This window comes from Rhea americana, unplaced genomic scaffold, assembly GCF_003343005.1.
Source record: "Rhea americana isolate MKP2758 unplaced genomic scaffold, rheAme1 scaffold_5, whole genome shotgun sequence".
In the NCBI taxonomy this organism is placed as follows: domain Eukaryota; kingdom Metazoa; phylum Chordata; class Aves; order Rheiformes; family Rheidae; genus Rhea; species Rhea americana.
In genome coordinates this window covers 2,198,351-2,222,569 of record NW_028186645.1, presented here as the reverse complement: position 1 = coordinate 2,222,569, position 24,219 = coordinate 2,198,351, and the positions used below count along the sequence as shown (strand labels likewise).

Here is a 24,219-nt window from a genome sequence, read left to right as displayed (position 1 = left end):
TTCACAAACTGAAAGTCAAATCTAAGCATACAATTTATTTTGGTTCAAACTGAACCACTCTAGTGCTACAGATTATATGCATGCAGTCTAAAATCTATGTTTCCCTATAGCAAACAGCACTTTTCTAGTCAAAAAAAAAAAGTGCTTCAGTCTGTGGATATACTTTATTGCTGATTCCCTGTTGAGTTGGTGAGAATAACTGGGTAGGGCTGCAAAGCATTTATATGTAGCCACTCAAGGATCTGTATTAAGTCTGCCACTTGGTATTTGTCAGCCTGGATCAAAATCCCTGGAAATACTACTTCCTTGTTACAGAATAGAGAGAGAATTAACACAAGACAAAATAATATCTCAAAGGTAGATGAGCTGGCAGTTACAAACATAGTTAAATATGCACAGGCAGAGTCATTTGTCATGCATTTGGTGTTACTTAGATATCATTTCAAGCACTGTAGGACATCTTATGCAAAGCAATAAGACCAATTATACAGAGATATAGACTTTTTTGGCCTGTAGACTACTGTATACAGGCAAAACATTGAAAAATGTGTTTGTGCGGCACTTTGAGTAAGCTGGTGTCCCTAATCTAAACGGCAACACAAAGATTAAACACTTTTAAATAGAAATGAATAAAACAGGAGTGCTGATTGTTTAGCTCTTCAAATTGCCTGTTGTAAGCAGGCGCYCTTGTGAAGGGAGACTAAGTTGCCGTTTGCTGCTGGGAATTCCAATACAGCTCTTCGAAAGCCTTGAAGATAGATTAGCTCCCTAAACCAGTCCTGTTGTGCAACTGGCAACTAAAGCTAATTGAAACATAAAATGAGCTCATCTGTTTGACCTAATCGGTATGGAAACATCAATGTTGAGCCCCTTTGCCTTGATGCGGATACCAAACTTTGGTCTTGTCAAACTGAGAGCAGCACTTTGGAACTGTTAAGTCACAGGAGCTTCTTGTGGACATGAAGGTTTTTTCTGTCACATAGCTGAGACCCCCCAGAAGAGCTCAGTGGCTTCCAGAAAAAGCTTCAACCTGCTCCTTTTTTCAAAAACAAACAAATGAATCAAARCAAATAAACAAAAAGAAGAAAATACTACATAGTAGCAGAAACTTGCTTTTTGAGCTGCTTAGCTTAAATACCTTTTGAGTATTCCTGCTGTTCTAGTATGTTGCATACTAGCATGCTCCAAAGCCACTGCTTTTTTCCCCATTCCGCAATATTCTTTCTAATACGGTTTGCCACTATGGATGCAGGTTGCGTACACAAGGTATTTGTGTGTTCTGACAGGTAGCCTCTTGGTCATGGTTCTGCTGACATAGAAAAGCACAGGGGAAGTTAGTTCTCTTCCTGAACTTGCCCTGCTGTTGCTAAGAGCTTTGCATATGTGAAGAAATTCATGCTGTAAGAGCTAGTGTATGTTCCTGTAATACGGTGGCCAGACTAGAACTCAGTTAATGAGCAGTGACTCTGCACTGTTCAGTGAGTTGGAAGGCTCCCAGGTCCTGTTACTACTCAAGAATTGTACAGATCTCACTAAGAGTAGAATGGTCAAACGCATGCAAGAAATCTTCTTGCAAGGACCTATGGATACCTATAATTCTCCTGTCCTTCTCAAGGGCTCTGTAAATGATACAGCCCTCTCTTCCACAAACTTTAAAAAGTGTGATTATTACTTCCTAACTAGTGCCTACGTTTTCAGCACAGGGTACTTTGTGYGAAGGTAGCTCTGGTCCATAACTAAAATGTTAAGGCAATTCAATTCCCTCTTTCTTTTCTTTAAATGTGAAAAACTTAATAGTTTAGTTATATTTCAAATACTCTTTAAAGAAAATTGAATCAAATCTGGAGGTACATAGCTTTTAATTGAATGCATTCCAAAGTCACTTGTGTGTAAATCAAAAATTGATTGGTAAATTAAATTGCCTAAGCCTTACCAGCAGCACAGGAGCTGGCAATTGCAAAAGGCTGTAATAGAGTGCTGCAGGCTTCCTTTTATCAGTCTGTGTGCTGTAGCACCAGCAAGCATTCAAACAGTACTAGGTTTTTACCACAAAGCACACTCAAGCACGGTTCACAAACTATACTGCCCTTGAACCATCTAAGGTTTGCAGCTTGGAAGCTTCTATGCTCTTAAACGTCTTTGTTTTTAAAGATCGTTTTGTTACAGCTGCAGTTGCTGCCACTGTTTAGCTTCGTCTCTGCTTTCGTTGTTCAGTGTTATTCCCAGGCAGCTTTAGTCAGAACGCTTACATAAACTGAAGTCTAGGTGCTATTAGCAATATAAAGGATGCAGAAAGCATCTGGTTCTTCCAATTCTGATTTTTCTGACTGTCAAGGATTACTGCATCTTCTAGGGATGGAGGGGGGAAGTCTGTTCTGGACTGCTCCTCTCTGTGTTACAAAGTTTTGAACTAGTCACAACAGCTTTAAATATTATTTTCTTTTTCTTAAATATTTCTGCTAAATGCCTACATTTTTCCCCCTCTCTGCTSCTCTTGAGTAGCTCATTGCATTGCTCAGCAATGCACTTTGTCTTGCAAGAAAAGGGTAGGCAGAGCATTATGTGTAAGCCTGGTATCACCTAGGTCCGGCCTCTTCCCCATGACTCACTGCAGCTCTCGGTTTGATGGCATGGCTCATCTCCTCCTACCTACTTCCTCAATCTCCTCAGATGTTTACTTGGCTCCCACTTGTCCCTGCAGGCCACTTCCAACTGCTATACCTAGTTTCATTCAACTTGACTACTGTCTTCTGTTCCTGTCATGTTTCTTATTTGCTGTATGCTTATGCTTGACTGGATATTTACCTAGAGGTAAAAGATGTTCCATACTTGTTGGAGTAGGTGATTGGAGATGATTCCTTTCATACCAGTATCACTACCATTTATCTCAGTCTTCTAAGCAGCAGGATTTATTTGGGGGCAGTGGGATACAACACTGCCCAGTCTTCCCCTTTGGAAGGGTAGTATGACCTCTAAGTGCATGCTGCAAACTACTAAACTATGTTTTTGGCTCCAGTGCCTCTGTCCAAGGTATCTGTGGAGATGAGGTATAAGGYGCAATGTCTGAGGCAGGTGGTTAGAACAAAGAAGTGGAAGGTAAGATAAAACAATGGCTTAGGATTGTCCTGTACAGGGGTGTAGGACAACATAGCATTACTTCAGCTGGGGTAGGGTGGCTTTACAGGCAATTTAACTGATTAGCAGTTGTATAGGGCAGTGAAAATGAACTGAGATGAGCTACACAAGCCTAYAGGTCATGGCACCCTGGCAGCATTAACAAAATTCCTAGAGTTGCTAGCATAAGTAGACCWGCATGACTGACTCAAACAATCCCAGTTTCAGGGCTACTGTTCACTAGAGGGTATAGGTATATATTTGTGTGTCTATTGGTCTGGTTGACAATTGCCACACTTAAAGCCCTGTGTAATCTCTGGGAGACAAGGGAGTGTGGTTGTGTTGTGCTAYAATCACACCCTGGATGGCAGCGTGAACAAATCAGATGTGCTAAAAACAGCACTGCAGGGCTATCATTGCTGCTGGAACTTACCGGGAGATGAAAACATTTTTGCAAAGCGGAGAAAAATGCAACACCTCCTTCACCTGTCTGAAGATTCACCTATCTAGATGACTTTTCTACCATAACCTCTAAGAACCTCACACTCATGGCCCTTTCACACCAGCACTTCGCTCTGTTTCATTTTTTCTGAGCTTGGTTTGTGCCATCTCTTTTCCTGTACCCTTGGATGGGGTCTTGATATTGGCTAAGAGCCTACAGGCCCTGCTGAGCMGATGCTGGAGCTGCTGCCTTGCACCATCTGACTGCTGTCCCATAGTGTTGCACCCCTGTGAGACAGTGGCTCCCAGTACATCAGCTGGTACTATAAAGTCAAGACATATATGTAGAAAGTAAAGCATATTTGTAGGGTAACTTTCTGGAAAAACTCCCCTCCTTGTAACTCCCCTCAAGTAACTATGGTAAAATCAGTGTCCTTGCAGGCTGAAAGCGAGAACAAGGACAAGGTGGGGATGGCAGGAAATAGCAGCGTGTTCAGTAGCATGTGAAGAGGGCTATACTTATACCAAGTACAAGGAAGGCAGCATGATCTAGTGGGCACTTAAGGTATTCAAATTTTCACTAAACTACCACGGAAAGGGCTGCACATGTTTCTGACATTCCTTTACAAATGAGTGATAGCCCTTCATTACCGCAGATGTACCACTCAAATGTGCTTGGGAAGTCCAAGTCTGGGAATTCAGGAGACTTAGACCAAGCTGCTCACTTACAACCGGCACTGTGTACAAAATATCACCTTGCTTTCATCYACTACAAAGCAAGGAAATAAAGACGCTACTTCTGAGGTTCCTTGTGAAACTCGGATCGCTTGCATTAGAGATCTGGATAATTAGTAGAAGTAGTGGTAGAAGTACCACTTTTAGTGCTACTAAACTAATGTAATTCTCAGCTGGGGAATGGTATTGATGTATTTATTGTAATCCACAAAACCCCAAGCCAACCTCCTTCTGGCACTAATTCTGTGATTCTGGCAGTTTGTGGTTATATGACCTGTTTTATGTACTTTTATATAAAAATAGTTTAGTGTATTGTAGATCTTGAAAGCTTAGGTCTAAGAATATTGATTTATGGAGTTTCTGAGTTGTCACTTAAATTTTTAGGAACATATTTAAAAATGAAAGAGCTTTTATTGAACAATATCTATCACCTTAATTGTCACTCCTTGTGGAGCAAGATACTTGTCAATGTAAGAAAGACTGAGAATCTGGCCTGTGTATGTGTGAAAATAAGTCAGGAAGCCTCTTATGCCAAAGTTGACAAATCTTCTACTTTCAAGGTTGAATGTTAACCTTTCAGTTCAGGCACGATTAAAGAGAAGCATAGGAAGAGCTGCCTTGCGAATTTGTACTGGAATTGCAGTGGAAATGGCAGATGTCTTTCGTTCACACATCTAGCCTTATTATGGATTAAATTTGACTTGAAGGAACAGTTTTCTGAATAGTCACACTTCTGTGTGCCAGCCACGATGGATCTGCAAGGCCTGAGACGTGAAAGGCATGTGATCCTCTTGAATGCGTGTGCCAAAGATAGCACAGTGCTAAAAGTCAAAATACCATAGGTACATTTGAAACTTGCTTTAAACTATTTTTTTTCAGTCCTTTCTTTACAAATAGGATAAGGAACCAAATCAAAAAAAACTGTATTTATAAGATTGTAGTCAGCAGTAATCAATGTTTAAAGTGACTGTAAAACCATACACAGACAACCTACGTAAGTGCAGATCCCCAAGGGGTTTGTGATTAGTGGTTAGCCTTACTTCCTACCTAATATATTGGTACCTCAGGATGTTATAAACACCATGTACTGCTAAGAATTCTTCACAGTATGAAGACTTCACTTCAGCAATTTATCTTTCTAGCAGAAATTTCATCATAAAATAGTATRTTTCCACTCTCACAGGAAGTTGTCCCTGTATCAGGCTAAATACTGATAACCTCATACCTCTGCTTCCTACTGCTCCTTCCACCTGTGATGCTGTTGTGGCAAGCTACTCCTGAAAAGGACAGGGTGTGACATTGCAGGTCAAAGTGGCTCCTAGACCTGTAAGGGAAATTATTATTGCATTATCTGAGATGAATTGTTTTTCTCCAACTGGATTCTGAGTGAAGGACCATAAAGCTGACAGGGGTGTTATTTCATTACAGCTTTGCTTGTGCTGCGCTGGCTTGGTGAATTCTGTGTTGATTAATGCATGAGCGATCAGTGGATCAGTTTTGAAGGCTCCTGCCTGCAAATGCCTTTCTGTCTCTTGTGGGTCTGGCTGCCCCATTCCTTGTGGGCAATCCAGATGCACTAGGCTGGAAAATGTGCAAAATGCACCTACTGGTTTTTAGAGCTGCCTTTTTAAAATTTTTGAACCTTTTTCTCCCAGGGTTGTCAGTGTGGAGTCAGTCCTCTGAAGTCTGATTCTCTGCACCTATTTTTCATATGTAAAAGGTTTCCTTATCTTGAAGTGCTTTGTGAAATGCAAACCCAGGATTTCTTTAACCCCAGGAGCTTTCACTCCAGGTGGCTTGGGTGTATCCACCTTGCTTCTCTTTATTTCTCTAAAAACAAACTGTTTCATTTCTTTTCCAGCTAGTTGCAGACACCCTTCTCCCTGCTCTTTACCAAGAGTCTCTCGCCCTCTGTGCACCTCACCTCAGCAACTAGATTGGTCTCACCCTTTGGCCCAGGCCCCCCAGCTGTGGGGAGATGCATCCCTGGCTGGTTACAAAAAGAGTGAGGGAGAAGCCGAGGCGGGGGACAGGGCAGTATGTACTCCAGCGCCACGCAGTAACGCTCTTCCTGCGGTGATGCTATACCAGCTTCTACGTGTCGTCTATGGCAAAGCAATACCTCTTTCCTCTGGTGTGCTCCTTTCACTCCTATTCTCCTCTTAGTCTGGTGTGCTCCTTTCATTCCTATTCTCCTCTTAGTCTCCTGGCTCTAGGCTTTCTTTTCTCACAGTGCCCCCCGAGACCACTGTGCTTAAGAGAAGTAATCTGTCTTAATCTTGATGCCGGACTTGGATAGGTCCAGGAAAAAGGTAGTTCTCTCAAGTCTGTCAGTTCATCAGCTATGATTTTTAGATTTTATTTCTGTTCCTTTAAACTGTTACAGATTCTACCAGTTTACRTCCATGATAACTACTGTTGACATAAGCCTGGCAAAGTTCAGGCTGGAGCAGTGCAACTTCCCTGCTGTGGCGCTGCTGAAGTTTCCCTAGCCTGACTTGCTGCTCTGCTCTGGAGCATGGAATGTCCCCTGCACTAGGTTACATGATGGGGGGGGGGGAATGTCTGTCAAAAACTCTTATATGCAAGAATTGCAAACAGAAAACTTCAGTAACAAGCTGCTGACACAGCCTGATCCTTCTCTTGCTGGAGTTAATAGCTAAACTCCCACTTCCTTCAGTGGGGCAGTATGGGCTTTTCCACCTACACAGTGCTCATGAAGTACTGAGGTAAGAACCACTGCATGCACGACAGTTGCAAAATCAGGGTGCTAAGAAGATGGAGATGTAAGTTATTTACTCTTGTCATAACAAATTCAGGAACATATTGAGAAAGAGAGTTTATTCTTCTGGGCTCTGCAGCTGYCTTTTGCAAATATAGCAAGAGCCTGTCTGTTAAGGCATGCTCAGGAAAGTATTAAGAGTATTGTATTGCAATTGTGCACACATGCTCATCAAGCAAGCAAGTAAATAGATATTCCCTTGCATTTTCCAACAGAGTTATTCATGAAATGAGTGCATATGCCATAGGTGACCATGTTTAGATGTTTTGCTAGATGCAGGACCACATCCTGAGGTACCTTCTCAGTTCTTACTCAGGAAAAACTCACATTAATGTTAAGCTTTAACATTATAGTGGCTGTCTACATGCAAACCCATAACATATGGTACAAGCTTTTCCTTTCAGCTCAAAAATTATAAACTTTTTCAGACATAAGTCAGTATATAAATGTACAACTAAAGCACTATAAATAAAGTAGAAACTTTTGGACATGCATCTTCAAGTCCATTATAAGAGAATTAACTTCTTCATTCTTCTCAAGCCAAAACCAAAGTTTTGCCTCCAGCCCAGAATTCACTAAACACTGTCAAATCTGTTCTTTCACAACTGTTACACTCTGTTCCACTTATTCCCAGATTCTGCAACTTCTCTGCCTTTCTGACAAACTTAMAATAGCCATTCCAAACTTAATCTACCTACGAAGCTGTGCTTGGGCAATAGCTGCCACAAACCAAACCGAGTCACTAGGTTCGGAAAAGGAATTYGGGCTTGTCTAGCAAAATGAAATAAGTGTGGCCAATATTTTGAAGTATAAGCCCCATTAAAATACTGAAAGTGTAATCAAAAGTTCAATTTCTATCTATTCAGTAGTACCTGGGGATTTAATAGACGTGTTTTGATTTTAAAAAATGGCTAGAATACTTGTTTCTTTCTCTTTCTTTCTTAACAACATACACAAAAGCAGAACCCCACAAAGCAGACTTGCACTCGGACATGAGATGGGAAACTTATGGTTATAAAAGCCATCTCCTTTTGCTTAAAGCAGAGATGTGCTGAGAAACTGGTACAGTATGAGAACATTTTAAACACAGGAGACAAGATTCATCTRTCTGGTACACAATATGAAATAGAAATCAAGCACCAGCGTTACAGCATTATACRGAAACAAACCACAGTAATTAGATGCTTTCAAGTCAAGCCTATATTTTTCTTCTGKTTTTTTTTCATGAATTATTGATCCACTTTCCTCATTAAACAGATTGGCAGGCTCTTGCAGTAAATGGACAAGTGACTACACCGTATAATCAAATATCCTCTGCATCTGGCAATAAAACATATTAATGTGTAAAACATCCCTTCTGAATTAACATGTCTGCAAAACCGATTTACTAGTATAAGCACATTCCTTTTCTTTTGTCTCTAAAACATGACTTCCCTGTACATCATCATGCAATACAGTATTTTACACTGATCATATTAAGCAAAATATTTTCCAAGAGCCTTTATCATCCATTGTGCAATAAAACATTTCTTGTCTATAATGAGATGTAAATAAACTGTTTCACTTACCTTATTTTCTCCATCTCTGCCGCAGAGGCCTACAAGAAATCAAATAGGAGCAAGTGAATGAAAGAAAACATTCACTCTGCAGATTTATGCATAGTTAAGGCTTTCCAAATGGTTTTCGGCAAGTGTCTACAAAGCGATGGTAAGCGAACTCCACGTCTGCATTAGTAGAAAATAACATTGACAGATTAACTAAGAAGTAATGCAGCACGCTGCAGGAACACTGTATACCCACGAGCCATGGGCAACAGAATGACTCAGTTGTAGCGCTGAGGCAGAAAATGGGGGTGGGGGGGAGGGAGAAAAGGGGGGGAGAAAAGCGCAGCAGCAAGTAACAGGTTACTCTGCCTCCTGGATTTCACTGAAAAAGTTGAAATTCAGTGCTACCCTCTGCACAGTGGGCACGGGAGCAGTGTTCTGCTGCCTGTGAAATTAAAGTGACTTCATCACATGTGAATTTTGAGTTTAAGGCTTAACGTTTTGCAGATGGAATGGACAAAGCATTTCATCCTTGGTGTGAGTTTTGAGTAATCAAATCAGTTTCCTCCAGTAATGCCCTATCTTGACAATTAGCATCTCAATGCATGCAGGCTTTTCATTAACACTTTCACTGCTACTTACCCCGAGGGTAGCTTAGAAGTCCAGTAACTCTTCAGTTCCTAGTGACTGCAGCTGCAGCCGGACTCCCATTAACCCTTTGACAGCTGCTCATGACTTCTGTTGCCTTAAATATTTAAAGCCTGGTACAGCAGTAAGTGGTAATTTCAATAATCTCTCTCATTTCTTTCTACCTTATAGAAGCTATAAATCCCTACTTATCCATAACACAGACTTGTTAATCTCTTTGACACTACGTAGTCATGTGAAAAGCACAGTCTTGTTAACTCTTTGGTCTCTTTTTCATCGTCGTCTCACGCAGATTCCTAATAGCTGCTTCCATTTCGTCTTATCACACCACTAGCATAGAATCTCATCAGTCCTCCTGGCTCCGGTTTATTGTGACTAAGGAATGAATACTCGGAGCAATCCTGCAATCTCTAGAGCGAGATAAATCCCAGCATCACAGAATCTTATTTATACTGAAAGCACTACCCATTAATCGTGAATGCTCTAAACCTTATTGATTAATGACTAACAATCATATTTTGTACAAAATAAATTAAAGATTAAAAATAGGGAAATATAAACTTAATCAGCTAGCCAACAGGAAACTTGTCAAACTGCCTAATAAAACACCCCAAATGACAAATTGCTGGTTCCTCATTGTGTCATTCACTTTTCCTTCTTCTCATTTACTTTTGTTTTGCACACTARATAAGTTGTCAGTCAGGCCAATGTTTGCGTGACAATTTCTGATGACATACATTAGGGATCCTGTGCACCAGGCTATAGTGAATACCTAAGAAGCCAGCTGCAGGAAAAGCCCTCTTTGGCTTCCCGGTCCTGGATGTAACACGCTACACAGTCCCTGCATGTGTGTTGGAAGCTCAGGGTTATCTGTAGTAAATCATAGATCTGAAATTAAAAGTTTAACCTRGGAACCCTTGATAGCTTTCTCAAATTTATATCTGTCTATTGAATTAATTTGCTTTCTGTAGTATGCAGGAAACAGTTTAAGCAGTACTGGTTGGAAAATKAATGTGGGGGCTTTCTCCCTGTGCACGGGAAGCTGCTGGCAGCCCCAAGGCTGCCTGCGTCTACTCTCTGGCTCTTTCTGAGGCAAACTCAAAGCAGGATCTTGCCTTAATCAGCCTGTCATTCCCCCACCCCCACCCCCCTGTGTCCCCCATCATGTGGGGCAGCCTGGACAGAGCTTCCACCAGAGTCCCTTGCTATTGCTTTGCGCTGGACTCTGGGTTGCCCATGAAGAACCCCCCAAGGGTTGTCCTTGGAAGATCTGGTTCACAGCTTCCGTTGTGGCCGCTTCTTCAGGCACAAGGGAGAACTACCTGAGCCTTATTTTTGTCTGGTGCTTTGAGTGCTGCTGTACTTAAGGAGTCAGGGTAGTTCTGTGTGATTAAAGGGCAGGATGGAGAAGAGGAGTTGTAGGCTGGCTTTCTGGCTGTGCTATTAACCTCATCTCTGAATGCAGGTGAGTCATTGGCTGCCAACCCAGACAGGAAATTAGTTTTTTTTTTTTTCTTTTTAATCACAATAAAATCCTGATGCTGAAACAAACCAGAAAACTAAGCCAAGCTACAGTTAGTTCAGTCTGACCTATCCACCTTTTAAAATGGCAAGGCTCTTTTTTTCCCCTCCTCAGAGTAAAAGCTGCTTGTGTTGTGTGATGTGGACAATTTTCCTCTGGGCTGCTGGGAATGTTCTCCTCTCCCTTCCCCTGAGGGCTGTGGCCAGAGCACCYCTGTGGCGTGGGGGTGCTGATTAGCTCAGCCCTGGTCAGGGCAGGATACTCTGACTCATATCAGAGCCCTTCCTGCCCCATGGCAGGGGGGAACTCAGTTTCTTCTTTGGATGGTGGTGGTCTCACTAGTAAATAAAGTGGGAGTAGAAGAAGGGACTAGAGTGTGGGTATTTTTCAGGGCAGTGTCCTAGCTTTCAGGCTAGAGAGTCAAAACAGTCGTATGGAACCTGAGACAGTGGGAACAAAGATAAGAGCAGGTGAGACATGTAGAAATAGAACTTGTATGCAAAGCAGTTCAGTTGGTTTTTTTCCCTGATTCCTTAGGAAAGCACTTTGTTATCTCATCCTTCCTTTCCCCCTGCCTTACTGCCCAAAAACCTAGCAACTCAAACTGATTTTGAAAACCAGTTATTTTTTTCTGATATAGTTCTGTTTTCACAAATTGCTGTTTCCTAGCCAGTTCTATGCCACTGCTATATCGTTGGAAGTTTGGAGGCTATTTGATTTTTCAGACTGCTCTTCATGAARGCTCCCTTCTAAAATGTCCTACTGAATTGATTCAAAAGCTTATTCTCAACAGAAGACTGTAAGGAAGAGGATGCTCAGTGTTATTTATGATCATCTGCTTGCTGTTGGATTGACTTATTGCAAGTACATCTGAACTGTGATTGAAATCATGTGTGATGGGAGGCCTTTAGAAAATATTTTTAATTAAGATCAATAATTATCTTTAATTGCAGAGCTATCAGATGAGACTTGCTGCTTTTTTAAACAATATCRAAGTAAGGCAACTACAGAATTTATTTCACCAGGCTAAAAGTAACAATTTTTGCCCTTCACARAAGGATTGGCCTTGGTAATTCTGTATACTGCACTTCCAAATACGGACTCTTCTAGTTAAAATACTGAGACTGGTGTGAAGATTTTCCTTCCCATAGAAATGCTTGGTGCAGTATCTTTGCYTGGAAGCACTTTCAGTTGATGCATAGGACTACGGGTAGAAACTTGACTGTGGTTTACAAGTATTTGAAGAAAGCAAGTATAAAGCATAGAACAACTGACAAGACACTGCACTTTTCTGGAAGTGCTGAGCATTTCAAAGTCCAATTTAGGACAGATATTCAAAAGGCAGGTCAGTTGTCTGGGTTCTTTTTCCCTGTGTTTATTCTAAATAGCTATTTGATAGCCTTTGATGTTCTTTAAGAACAAAGCCACTCAATGACTTGATTAGAAGCAATGATGCTGTTAATAGAAAACTCAGGAAACTTTTAGGTGTGTTTTTTTTTTTTTTTTCCTCCTTCTCTTATACTATTTTTCAGACAGCATGGCCATCTTTCGATTGTTTTCAAGTTGGAGCAAATAAAAATGCTGAGATCCCATAATCTGTCTTCTCCAACATGTCTAATTAATGAATTAACTACAAGACAATGGAAGGACATTTCAGTCATTGGTGTGAATACAGCTTAATGTTGTGATCAAATTATTTGATTTTTTTGGTTATGTGACTGTCTATAATGTTGATTAATGACCAAAACATTTTTAATAAAGTAAAAAGTCATATCAATAGTYTATCCATCAGTTTGTTAAATTCACATACTGACAATGTTGGCAGAATTTTGTTTCACTTCCTTTGCTTGTTCTTCAGAAAGTTATAATGCAATAATCTAGWGATTTCACATACCTAAAGAAACTTATTTTTCTAAGATCTGAGGACCATTTTCATCCTTCAATGTCTTCCCGTTGTATATGTAAAGGAGAAGGATTTTCCTGGAGAGGACATCTTTCTTGTGTTATTTTTTTTATTTTGTTCTTTTCTTGGAAGAAATGTCGCATTTTAGAGAGGGGGCAGGATCAGAGGTCTAGCTTGATTCCCACAAAGCTCTGTCTTCCCTTTGGAGTGGACTTTGGATTGGGTTATTGGCTAATTGCTGCCAAATACATAAGGAAAGAAAGGGCAGCAGGGAATTACTGCTGCTCATTCAGTCAGATTGTTATTACTCTGAWTTGTTTGGTATTGTGAGAGTGGCTTTACTTCTGTGGTGAGGAGAGCTGTAAATAAAAATTCAGTCAGAACTGAGGTGCTCTGGGCTCCTGACATATTTGTAAACTTGCACACATTTTGAATCATAACTATTTAATTTCAGCATTTCTTTTGTGTTTGCAGTTGTGCTAAAGTTTTATTGATATAGTCAGTGTGGCTATATTGCGCTTTTTTTTTTCTTATATAGGATTCACAAATTTGATTTAATAAAATTTATGGACAACATATAGTTTGATAAGATCAATCTTTAATTAGATTTTTAACCAATTTTTAGATAGTTCTTTGTATAGACTTCRAAGTACCTCAAGTGATACCTGAAAGGAGAACGTAATTTGATATATAGGAAGCTTAATATAGCAGAGGGAAGTATCCAGCTGTACTTGATTTGGCTTCAAGTACTGAATGTTTCTAATAGTTATTTAGAAAATAAAAAGAATCTTTCTGTAAAAGACTTGCATGAAATTATCAAGGAGATGCAAAGAAAATTGAGTTCAGTTCTCTGCAGTTGCCTTTATAATAGATGTTTTGTTCAGAGAACCCCATGTCTGTGCATACCTCCATACTACAAGCCACAAAATACATCCGGTAGTCTCAGGCCTGCTGAAGAGGTATAACTATTTACTGAGGGAAGAAGGTAGAAGAGGTGAAAAGCATCTCTAACATCTTACATCCTCACAATATTAAGGAATGTTTGGGGATCATTGGATACTTCTACCCAGAAAGAGGATCACATATTCTAAAAAGAACGGTGGGATTTCATTGAGCTATAAGGCTTTTGCATCTGACCTGAGCAAAAGTATCTAACAATCAGTTTAAATATGAGTAACCACAAGCAGGATATACCAGTTCTCTTGGTACCACCAAGAGCAGCATTGCACCCTTTCTCACCTGTGACCAAATTTTGACCCTTCCTAGAGTGACRGAGGAAATCCTCTGAAACAAAGTTAGGTGGCAAGTGGAAACTTGACTGTTAGGGACTAACTCTACGTAATAAAGATATAGCTTAAATCTARTTCAGTAGAGAAGCAGACAAATTCTTTTTACATCTTAGAGGAAATAGCTAAGTTCAGCACCCAAAATTCTCAAAACTAGACCTGAATGTGCAGTTCTAGATCACCGCTACTGTCATGCAGTCTTTCCATAAACCTGCTAGGCTCCATCTTGAAGCAATTAGATTCTTTGCCTTGTGTGTTCCAGACCATTACTCAACTGAAGGAAATTAGAAGGTGATTCAAACCGTGTTAATTTTTGTAAAACTAGTTTATGTGATTTTGTATCAATGTTATGTTTAAATTTAAAGCATATTACTTCCGCCCTGTTTTTAAATTCCCAAATGCATTAATGAAGAGCCATCTTATTTGCAAGGGAAAACAAGACATGATTCTTTGTCTGTTCTCATAAGATCATGCTCGCTTCCCTCAGTCATTTTTAGTATCCCATCTCTGGATCTATTCCAAATTAATTCAGTCTTATCTGAATGTGGGTGATTAGAGCTGTATCTCACATACTAAACTCCTTGCCAGCACCTTGTAYGACAGTGTGAATGCTTCAGTGACTCCAAGGGAAACTTATCTGCAAAGTATCTCAGACGTCTCTCAGATTTTCCATAGCTGTCACAGTAAAGGCTCATTGTTATTTTACAGTCCAACAGTGCATCTAGATCTCTTTCTCTGCTGCCTCCATGTGATGCGCCCCAATACATGAAGTCTTTATGTGGATAGCTTTGTATTAAATTTCATCCTATTTCTGTTTTTCTGCTTATGAGTAAAACAGTTCTTATATGAGCCTCCAAATTGTTGTCAATACCTCCAAACACCTGTAGATGTGTAGATACACATTCCAGGAACAAACTTAATTATTGACCCAAGGTCACTAATAAGTTTTTGTAATAGGATGTGTCTGAAAACTTTTTCCAAGTTCAAAGGACKTCTTCCCAACCTGATAAACTTACTTTTTAACCTGCTACAATTTTCAATTGATCAAACTTTCATTCAGGTTAATAATCTTGATTTATTCTCCAGCATAACAGTTTTAAATGGTAATTTTATGTTGAGCACATTACGAACTGCTTTCTGCAAGTCTAGATAAATTTGGATACACTCCCTGAGTAAGAAATCAGTTATTTTAACAAAAAGAAACCTTTGCTACAACTCTGTTTTATCTCACTTCTCCTGTACCTCTGTATCCTGTTTTTTTCAGCTTGCTTTGCCTACGTACCATGGAAGCCTTCACCCTCCTTTATATTGAATTTTCTTTTCACCAGTTGGAATATAACTTTTGAACCAACAAACTAGCTGAAAAGCTTTGCTCCTGGGTTTGCAACTTCCTGTGCCAGATAGGTCAGRATTTTGGGCAGAGGATGACCGTGGGGCTCCTGACACCACTAAGGTGAACAGACTTGGCTTGTTCCTTCCTCATCTATCATACATAGTTACTGTTGTTCTTTCTGCAGTCAGACATCCTAAAATGATTGCAGTGTTCATTATCATCCTTACTGAAATATATGTCAAAGTATCCCTTTAATAATTGGACTACATCTAAATCATCTCGAACTTCCATCTGACCTTCCTTTCTTACTTTTTCTATCTGTATGGCTAAAGGTATTTTTACTGTTAGCTTTGTAAAAATCCTTAGTAAAATCCAAATTCACTGAAATTTTTATCCTATTTTGTTGTGATTGTTCCCTAGACTCTTTTGGACAAAAGAAATCTTGTCATTATTCTCACTTCGTAGGCCTTAAGTCCTCCATAGCATATACTGCATGTTTAAATATGTATCAAATAAGTCACAAATTAAATTGAAAGTATGAACTACAGATTTTTTTTCTTCACATGCTTGGGAAAGCATAATACTCTCAAGCTGTTTTATTTAGTAATATTTTAGAATTTTTGTGTTGCTTCTTTAATTTTGTTTTCACTCTGYAAAGTCTTAGAGCCAGAATTCCAACAGGGGTAAATTAGCATAGCTCTGGTGAAGTCAAGCCTTGCTGACTTATTCCACTAGAGGGTCTTCTCTTAAATGACAGTTTCGGTATGTCAAGCTGACTTCCATTATATCCAGTACTCTCAGCTGGTGTGAAATGCCATAATCCTTCTCAAAAAACAGTCCCAAAAGAACGTGCACTTGTTCTCTATGTCATTTAGCAAACCCTCCAGTGAAATCTGAACAAAGACTATCCAAATTAGGCAGCTCCCTGCCTTAAAATGACTTTTAAGACTCCATTTGAATAATTCAATACACTTTTTCTCAGTCAGATGATTTTACCCTGTATATATGACTAATGTGATTTAACTGATTATTTATTTTAAAATAGTCCATGTTGCCTTCAATAGAGATGAGGATCCATAGAGCTAGCAGCTGTACAAATCCATATGAAAAGGAAAACCTTTCCTCAACAATCTGTTTAAAACAGATATGTGCATTTATTTTCATTTTCTGTATTATGCAGATGCAGCAACACCTGTGTTTAGTGAGAGTGGACTGATGAACTGTTTTCTTTATAGTTATTCAATATAGTACAATACYCTAGAAATCCAGAAAGTTAAAACAGAGCTGAAGCCACACTGGCTGTCCAAGCAACCCTCTGCACAGTTCACTTCAGCTAGCTTGACTCCAGTATGGCTCCCACCAGGCCAAAGGAAAATGCAGTCTGACAGACTAACTGGAGTTTGTGTCTCTTAAACTAATACATGGCACTATTTACTGTACATTGCCAACATACTTATGTAGGTGTCTCTATTACAGACACTGTTAATAGTAGTTATAGGCTCTGCATTAATGTACTTAACCACTACAGTCGCCATTTAAAAAAGCTACCAGTTGTCAATAGATAATATAAAGTGATATCTGAGATAATCAGAATTAACTGCAGTATCTTGGTGCAGTGACTCTTGACCTAAGGCGAGGGTCTTTGTCTGGGACTGGGAATAAAACTTGGGTCATCATCAACCAGGAGGAAATATGAACCCTAACATGGTTGACACAAGTCCTGTAGAGAGTCCTATACACTTGTATATTTATATCTTTACTTACGTCTCTACATACTGGAGATTTTTTCTTTCTGCATGCTGGCGATGGGAAGTGGGGGAGAGGGGGCAGAACTGCAAAAATCTTGCATCCTACACTCATAGAGCTGTGTTTGTAACAAAYGTGTTTTTTGTTCTATGTACATCTATCTATATCCCTCAAATGCGAAGAGGAATCACCTGTAATACAATGATTCACCATTTATTTTTCTTGCTGTGTTCAGTAGCTTTGTGCCCTGTTTTGGGTACCACCCTAAAAGGAGAGAGTGTAGGGAAAGGCAAACAGAATGCGAAGAGAGCTGGGTAACTTAACTCTTCTCAGTCTTAGTTTTTCCAGTAGTTCAAGCAGGGAAAAGATAGCTGTAAAGAGAAAGTGAATCAACCGTTCTCTATATTCAGCATGGAATAGGAAATAATGGGCTCACACTGAAGCCAGAAAGAGCAAAGCCAACAAATGGAGAGGAAATTTGCTCTCTGCCTTACTGCCTTCAACATATGTCAGTTCCTAAGGCACTGCTGCTTCCCGGAGACCCAGGCCCTGGGGAGCTGAGGGAGTTTCCTAAAAATAGTCATTTCTGTTCATGCCTTTTGTCGCTTGTGAACTTGTCTGCAGACAAGGAAGAATAAAATAAACAAGGTGCAATGATATACCTGGACAATGTCATAGATATTTCCTTGAAAAGAGAGATGAGCTTCAAAGCTTTCACATCTTCTGTCACACAGCACCGGTGGAAAACAGTATCTGTTTACTGATTCATTTTCTTTTTTATTCCATTTCCAACCAATGTACGTGGGGCTTCGAAGTCATGCCAGCCGTGCTGGGCCTATTTCTGGAACAATGGGTGTTCCAGGGAATAACAAGCCATGGGCTATGATAGATCACTTAGGGCTGTGTCTGTAGTTGTTTAAGGAGAGAACTTCACTCTAGCAATAAAAGAATGAGGCAAGAGAATAATGTTAAAGTAATCTTTGATCTTTTTCTTTCAAACCACTCTCTCTCTTCACCAAAGCAATAGAATTTTCCTGATAATATTATGGATGAGATTAAAAAAAAATCCTCAAATCCACAACAAACTAGAAAAGAATTATGATGCCATTTGAAATCGAAGGAACGAGTTCTAGTTACCGCTTTGGCTTATGTGCCAGGAAAACATAAGTATGAGGAAGAAAAGAAAGAATCTTTTATTGCTAGAAACACTGTCAATTGATGCTGTTACTCGCTTTATCACAAGAAGCCACTGCAAAGTCTATTCTGTTCATTTTGAGCCCCTGTGGTRTTAGAACGCATGCAAAAATGCATCTGTAAAATAGGCTTAAAAAGTGGCATGCCTCAGTAGCATGCCTCACTGTTAAACTTAAAGTGTTGTCTACTATCTGCCTGAAAGTGAGTATCTATTCATATAAATACCTTATTCAGTGCCTCAAAACGTTGAAATTAATTACTATCAGATGAATCTGTGAGGTAAATTAGGGCTGAGGATCCATTTTTCAGAGACCTTGAGCTCCTTAAGGGAGTCCCAAGCTCAGGTGGTGTTTGTTACAAGAAAAGAGAGATGTGAACCTAGCTCTCAAGTCTTTAGCTGATTTCYTGACTGCTTATTCTAGCCGCTCTCCTCATCACCTTTTAGATAACGTGTGAAGGCGACAAAAGCTCCTTTTGTCTGTTCCTCTCTGCACTCCTGCATAAAAGCCAGCCTAGTAAATAAGGAAAAATATTTCCTAAGCTGCAGTTTGGTTTCTGGTTTCTGTACTGCTCTCTGCCAGCATTTCTCAGTCTGCTTGTGTGATTGTAATAATTTTAAGCATAAGGTAACTTTAATGCTGGACTTAGATGGTGTCTTAATTGCTCTAGGGTCATAAGAGGTCTTTTCTTTTTATAGTCACTGTGTTCTGCATTAACATTCTTCTCAGGGGTTCTTTTCTGTGAGTTTAAAGAAGTCTGTTCTTACTCCTACACAAAACGTGGAATTGTTCGGTTTTACTGTAGAGACATTAAATCAGACTCTGGAGATTCCTTTGTCGAAAAGGAAGCTGTATTGTTAAAATTACATCTGGCTTTTGCACGTGTCACATTTCACAGGAGCATCGAGCCTGTATTATCTAGTGGCTTTGCTTGCAGTCTTTCTTTATGCAGTGCTATTTTTAGATTTTCATCCTGTTGGAATTCAATAGTCTAGTTGTCAAGGCAAGCAAGAGAAGATAGCTAWGGTTGAATTTGTCAATGATTCAGCCATGTTCCCCGTTACTATTACTATATACTCTTTCCGTAGTAGGGGACAAATACCACACTCAGGACATATCATTGTATGAAACTGTCAGGTTTTAGAGTGAAATGTATCAACTGCTCAAATATAACTACAAACTGGATTTGAATCATTAGCAAAAGGCTGTCAGAAGACCCGGGGGGAGGGAAATTATGCTTTCTGTGGAAGGAATGGCAGTCCCTTACACTTTGACTTAACTGTGATTTTGCCCTTTTTCAGTCTCCACCACCCCTTCTCTTCCCAAAGGCAGTTTCTTGCAGATAGTTTTACTGCCCTTATCTTTGTCACATGGACAGAAGAGTTTGGCTGTGGTGCTAGATGAGGATGGGGAAGGATCAGGTCAGAACGTTGTCCTATTTAGGTGCATGAAAAGAAACTAAGATATTTGAGGTTCTACAGAAATAGGGTCAAAGCCCAGGAAAAGACTGATTTTAATGGGCTACGGACTAGGATTTAGTAGTGTGATGTTACTGTGCGAGTAACTGAAAAGCCAAGAATAAGAAAATGGATATTGTTGTTAATAGATTCGTCACTGATACATATTTAAACAGTACTAAAGGCACTGATCCTGCAAGCACACAGTATGTATGTAGTTCTGATCGAAAGTGTTGTTTCACTGAAGACAGCAGATTTTTGTGCTTAGTGTAACTCTCAGGTCTTAAATATGGAATTTTAAAGAACATCATCAAATTACAGCCTTCGGTGATTTTCAACTTTCTTATTGTGTCCTCTCAAACACTGTAATGCAAATACTCTGGTCTAGAATAGACAGGCTTTATTTCCTTTAATGAATTTAAAATCAGGAAACACTGACAGTTTGTGCCAAACTAACTGTARCGCCTCTGTCAGTATGTGTATCCTAAGATCTACAGGTGCTCAGCAGACAAACGCGCTTCCTGTTCTTGCAGCTATAAATTGAGAGGCCCCAGAAGTGCCGGAGGCGCAGGAGCCGCAGGGGTGCGTGCGTGCGTGCGGGTTTCACACTGCTAAGGTCACAGCCTTGGTGTGTATGGGAAATGGATACTGCATTTCTGGGGCTGGCAAAATTCTTGCTCTGAATWGTCTTAAATGAGCTCAGCACTTTCTAGGCTGACAGAAACCTGCTGTTGCACAGAAACTGTTTCTGGATGTTAGACAGTCAAGATACTATTGATCAAAAAAAATGTAAGGGTGGTACATTATATATACAAGATAAAATACCTATTTGGAGAAATACAACAACTCTTACCTTTTTCCATTCTACAGATATAAGCTTAAATCAAAAATTTTAAATAATAAGCTCTAAACTTTAGCTGTTTGAGTGCTATCTGGCAGGAAAACCTGATTATTGCTAGTTTGCTCTTTACAGTGTGGAAGATTTGCAGGACTGAAGTAACAGTCTCCTAGCAACCACAGATCCTCTAAGAATCTTCCCTTTGATAGTCCCCAAAATATGTTAATGCTACTAGATATTGCAAAATAAAACACTGGGGTCCATACCTAATAAAATAGGGAATTCTGATTTATATCTTCAGTCCAAAATAACACTTCATTGGTTTGGAACTGTAGTACAGTTCTGATAGTGACTCAACATGATTTAGGTTGCCAACCATTTTTTTAATTAGATTCTCATTACTAAATCTCGATAGTGGAAATGCTTATATATATAACTGTGTACTTGAATAGTCCCAGTGAACTTGCTGTGACTATTTATGTGTTTAATTACTTGCTGTACTAGAGATTTAGTGTCTGAATCTTAGCAGACAATATTTTAAGGRTATTGCTCCTCTCTCTCCTCTTGGTTATCTATAACGATGCATTTTCTTATTAGGAGATTATTCTCTACCAATCTGTTACACATATGCTGAGAAAAGGTGGTCAGAGAATTTAAATCTTGAAAGCAAAGTTCAAAGCTCACATCCTCAAGAGAGATTTTGATTCAGCAATTATGCTGTCCTCAGGGCATCCACAGAGTGCCTCACCCCTCTGGAGTGCAGTAAATCTTTCAAGGCGCAGCCCTGAAAGCAGGAGGGAAAGGAAAAAGGAGCAAGCATGTTAATCAATTCAAATTCCTACTACCAGAGACAGCTGCAGTGGTGTGCCAAGAGACATCAAAAGGGCTACACAGATGTAAGTCAGCCTGGGATGCAAGAGCCTGCATTTAATGTAGAATCCCAAAGGATATATTCATACTGCTGCATTGCTATTTTTAATGAATGAAGCAGGAAGGACCATAATGCCAGGCAGAGCTTGTTGGAAGGGACAGAAATTCCAGATTTCTGCAAGATAGAGAGAAGAGTTCATAGATTTTCTTTTTTTWAAAAAAAGTCTTTCTTCACAAAGATGGYTTTCTGTAAAGAGCAAAGAGTTCAGAGCAGAATAAACTACATAAAACAGGTTTTCAGAAATGCTAAAATTAGCAAAAATAGTTCATCTCCTATAGAACTATGCTATAAAGAATGGCCTATATATTAGGCTTCTGTAGGGCAGTTGCGATAATTACACAAAGGATAGTATTTCTCATCTAGTTCTACTGATTATAGTTTAAATGCCATGAAATCTTATTAATTGATCTTGATTACATTCTTTAGAGAGGCTTCACTTAGAAGAGAAAAGCTCCCTCTTATTGCTTATATAGGGAAAGAACAACTGACTGGTTGTGGTCGGGATATTTGACTGGCTTTATAGTTTTTTTTTTTTAAAAAAAAGATGGAACAGAAGTGAGATGTCTAAGAGACAGTGAAGTGTCTATCTCCTCTGGAGCAATCCTGTCGGAGCTCTGGAGTGCAACAGAGGAGGGAACGTTCCTTCTATGCAAAGCACATCTATTTGCAGTGTATTGAGAAGAGCTGTCACTAATTTCTGTGCATGTGATCTGTAAGCAGAGTTACAGTAAAGTAAAAGGGGATTCTCCATGTAATGAAGTCCTCTATAACTGACAACAGGGGATATACGGCCTTTTCTGTAGTAACATAAATAGGTACTTCTAAATCTTTTAGATTTTTTGAAACTGCAAAAAGTACTGTAGATGTCCAATTGTGTGCTTGTATGATGCTCTGCCATTCAACATCTTCTCACAACTTACTGCAAAGTAAGAAAATCTCCTTTTGTGGGTTCCCTAGTGTGTGCTGTCAGCAGACTCAGCCAGTCAGATGATTACTGTAATAGTCTAAGAGGAAAGATGCTTACAAATTGGATTTGTAAGTTAAAACAAAAAAAAAAACCCTACATAAAAAAACCTGTCATAAACAGGCCTAAGATGTTTGTGGATTTTTATTTTACCACATAACTAGCTAAAACAATGATGGGATTTCATGACTGTGAAGGAAAGTTTTTCTTCCCTGTTCAAAGAAATTCTTTCCCCCTTAATGTCTATATTATTATTTAGCACAACAGTAAAACTTGTCCCTGCCTCAGGCAAGTTGTGTGATTTCTTGTTATATTGCAGACATATTATATACACTGTCCTCCTTTGTGACCCCAAATGATTTCTGAGCCATAGACCATATGTGAAGCGGTGCTGTTGACTGAGGTCAGTCCTGTTCACATCCCAGGTGGTRGCTATCAAGACAATAATAAGGGAGTGAAATGTTAGAACCACCTGCAAAGAGGCTATTGAGAGGTGAATGGGAGGTATCAAATAATGACAGCCTGTATCTGCAAATATGTCATCCTGCACTGATGAATTTGCAAGAGAGGTATTATTGCCTTAATGGTGTGTCATCCAGTGCTTTRCTGGGCTAATGGTTTTCTGGTGAATACTTGGCAAGAGTAGGTGGGGATCAGAGAGGTTCTGGCCTTTCTCAAGGAACACAGCCATAGAGACATTGGTCAAATGCTCTCTTTCTCCTGAAGTTGACAGAGAAGCTGTTGACTCTGAGGGCTAAATGCTTTTAGAACAGGTCAGAGCAGACACTCCCTTGCTAAATGGCAGTGAAAGAGACTGAGCAGACCAAATCAAAGTGACTGCAGAGAGTGTGTCCCTTTTAATTACTCCAAAAGAGCTTCTGAAGAGATGAATTATTACAAAGGCAAATGTAGTGAAACTCAGGAAATCTCCTCCACTATCATCATAACTGTTGTTTTGAGGGTTTTTTTCTAGTTATTATGTCAAATGGGCTATGCATCTAGAATAGTGTTATGTCCATCACTTTTAGGAGAATGGCAGGTTTGCGCATCAGGAAGACAAAGGTGTAGAGACGAACAAGGATAATCRCTCCCAGAGACTCGAGGATGTTGCACAGGTTCAGAGAAACAAGCAGTTTCTGAGAGGGACCCTAATAAATTAATGAGTGATGCTCTATAAATAGTGTCACCACATGCTGGCTTTCCATTCAAGGTTAAATGAAGACATTCTTTTAAGTACTCGGCTTAAAAGAGAGTAGTATTTCAGACAGCAAAGAGAATATTAGGAATTTAGGTTCACTTCCTTCATCTACGTCACATTTTCTATGTTATTTTCAGTAAACCCCTTGAACCATGCTGTTACCAACTTGATTAACTATATTCAGGTTTGGGGGCTAATAATTTATCCCATAGCTTAGAGTGTACCTGCAATACASTTGTCACTGGTTCTTTCTGTATATGTATGTAGCAGCTTGTGCAATGAAGATTGCAATCCTAATCCTATTTCAATTAGAACAGCTATATTATTACTGCACTGATTTAATGAAATAGTCCAAGAAAATAAAACTGATAAAGATTCAACTTGTTAAGCTCAACAATTTCAAATATATTTACGTTCTGTTAAAGATTTTATTTTTCATTTAAATTGAACTTTTTATTAAAGAGAGAAGATATTGCTGTAGTTTGACTGTTTCTCCTAGCTTCCCAATTGTGTTTTTCGGCATATTCTTTGTGTGACACTGGGAACAGTCAGAAGATGGATTTGGGTCCTTGTTTCTCTGTATT

General features: G+C 39.4%; 1 protein-coding gene across 1 annotated transcript in view; it reads right to left on the bottom strand.

Moving 5' to 3' along the window:
* BEGAIN (brain enriched guanylate kinase associated) overlaps positions 1-24,219 on the bottom strand; it is a 146,206-nt gene that overhangs the window by 103,264 nt on the left and 18,723 nt on the right. Inside the window, exon 2 of the mRNA XM_085317442.1 lies at positions 8,641-8,669. Coding sequence (XP_085173568.1) covers positions 8,641-8,669 — 29 coding nt within the window. The remainder of the gene's footprint in view (positions 1-8,640; positions 8,670-24,219) is intronic.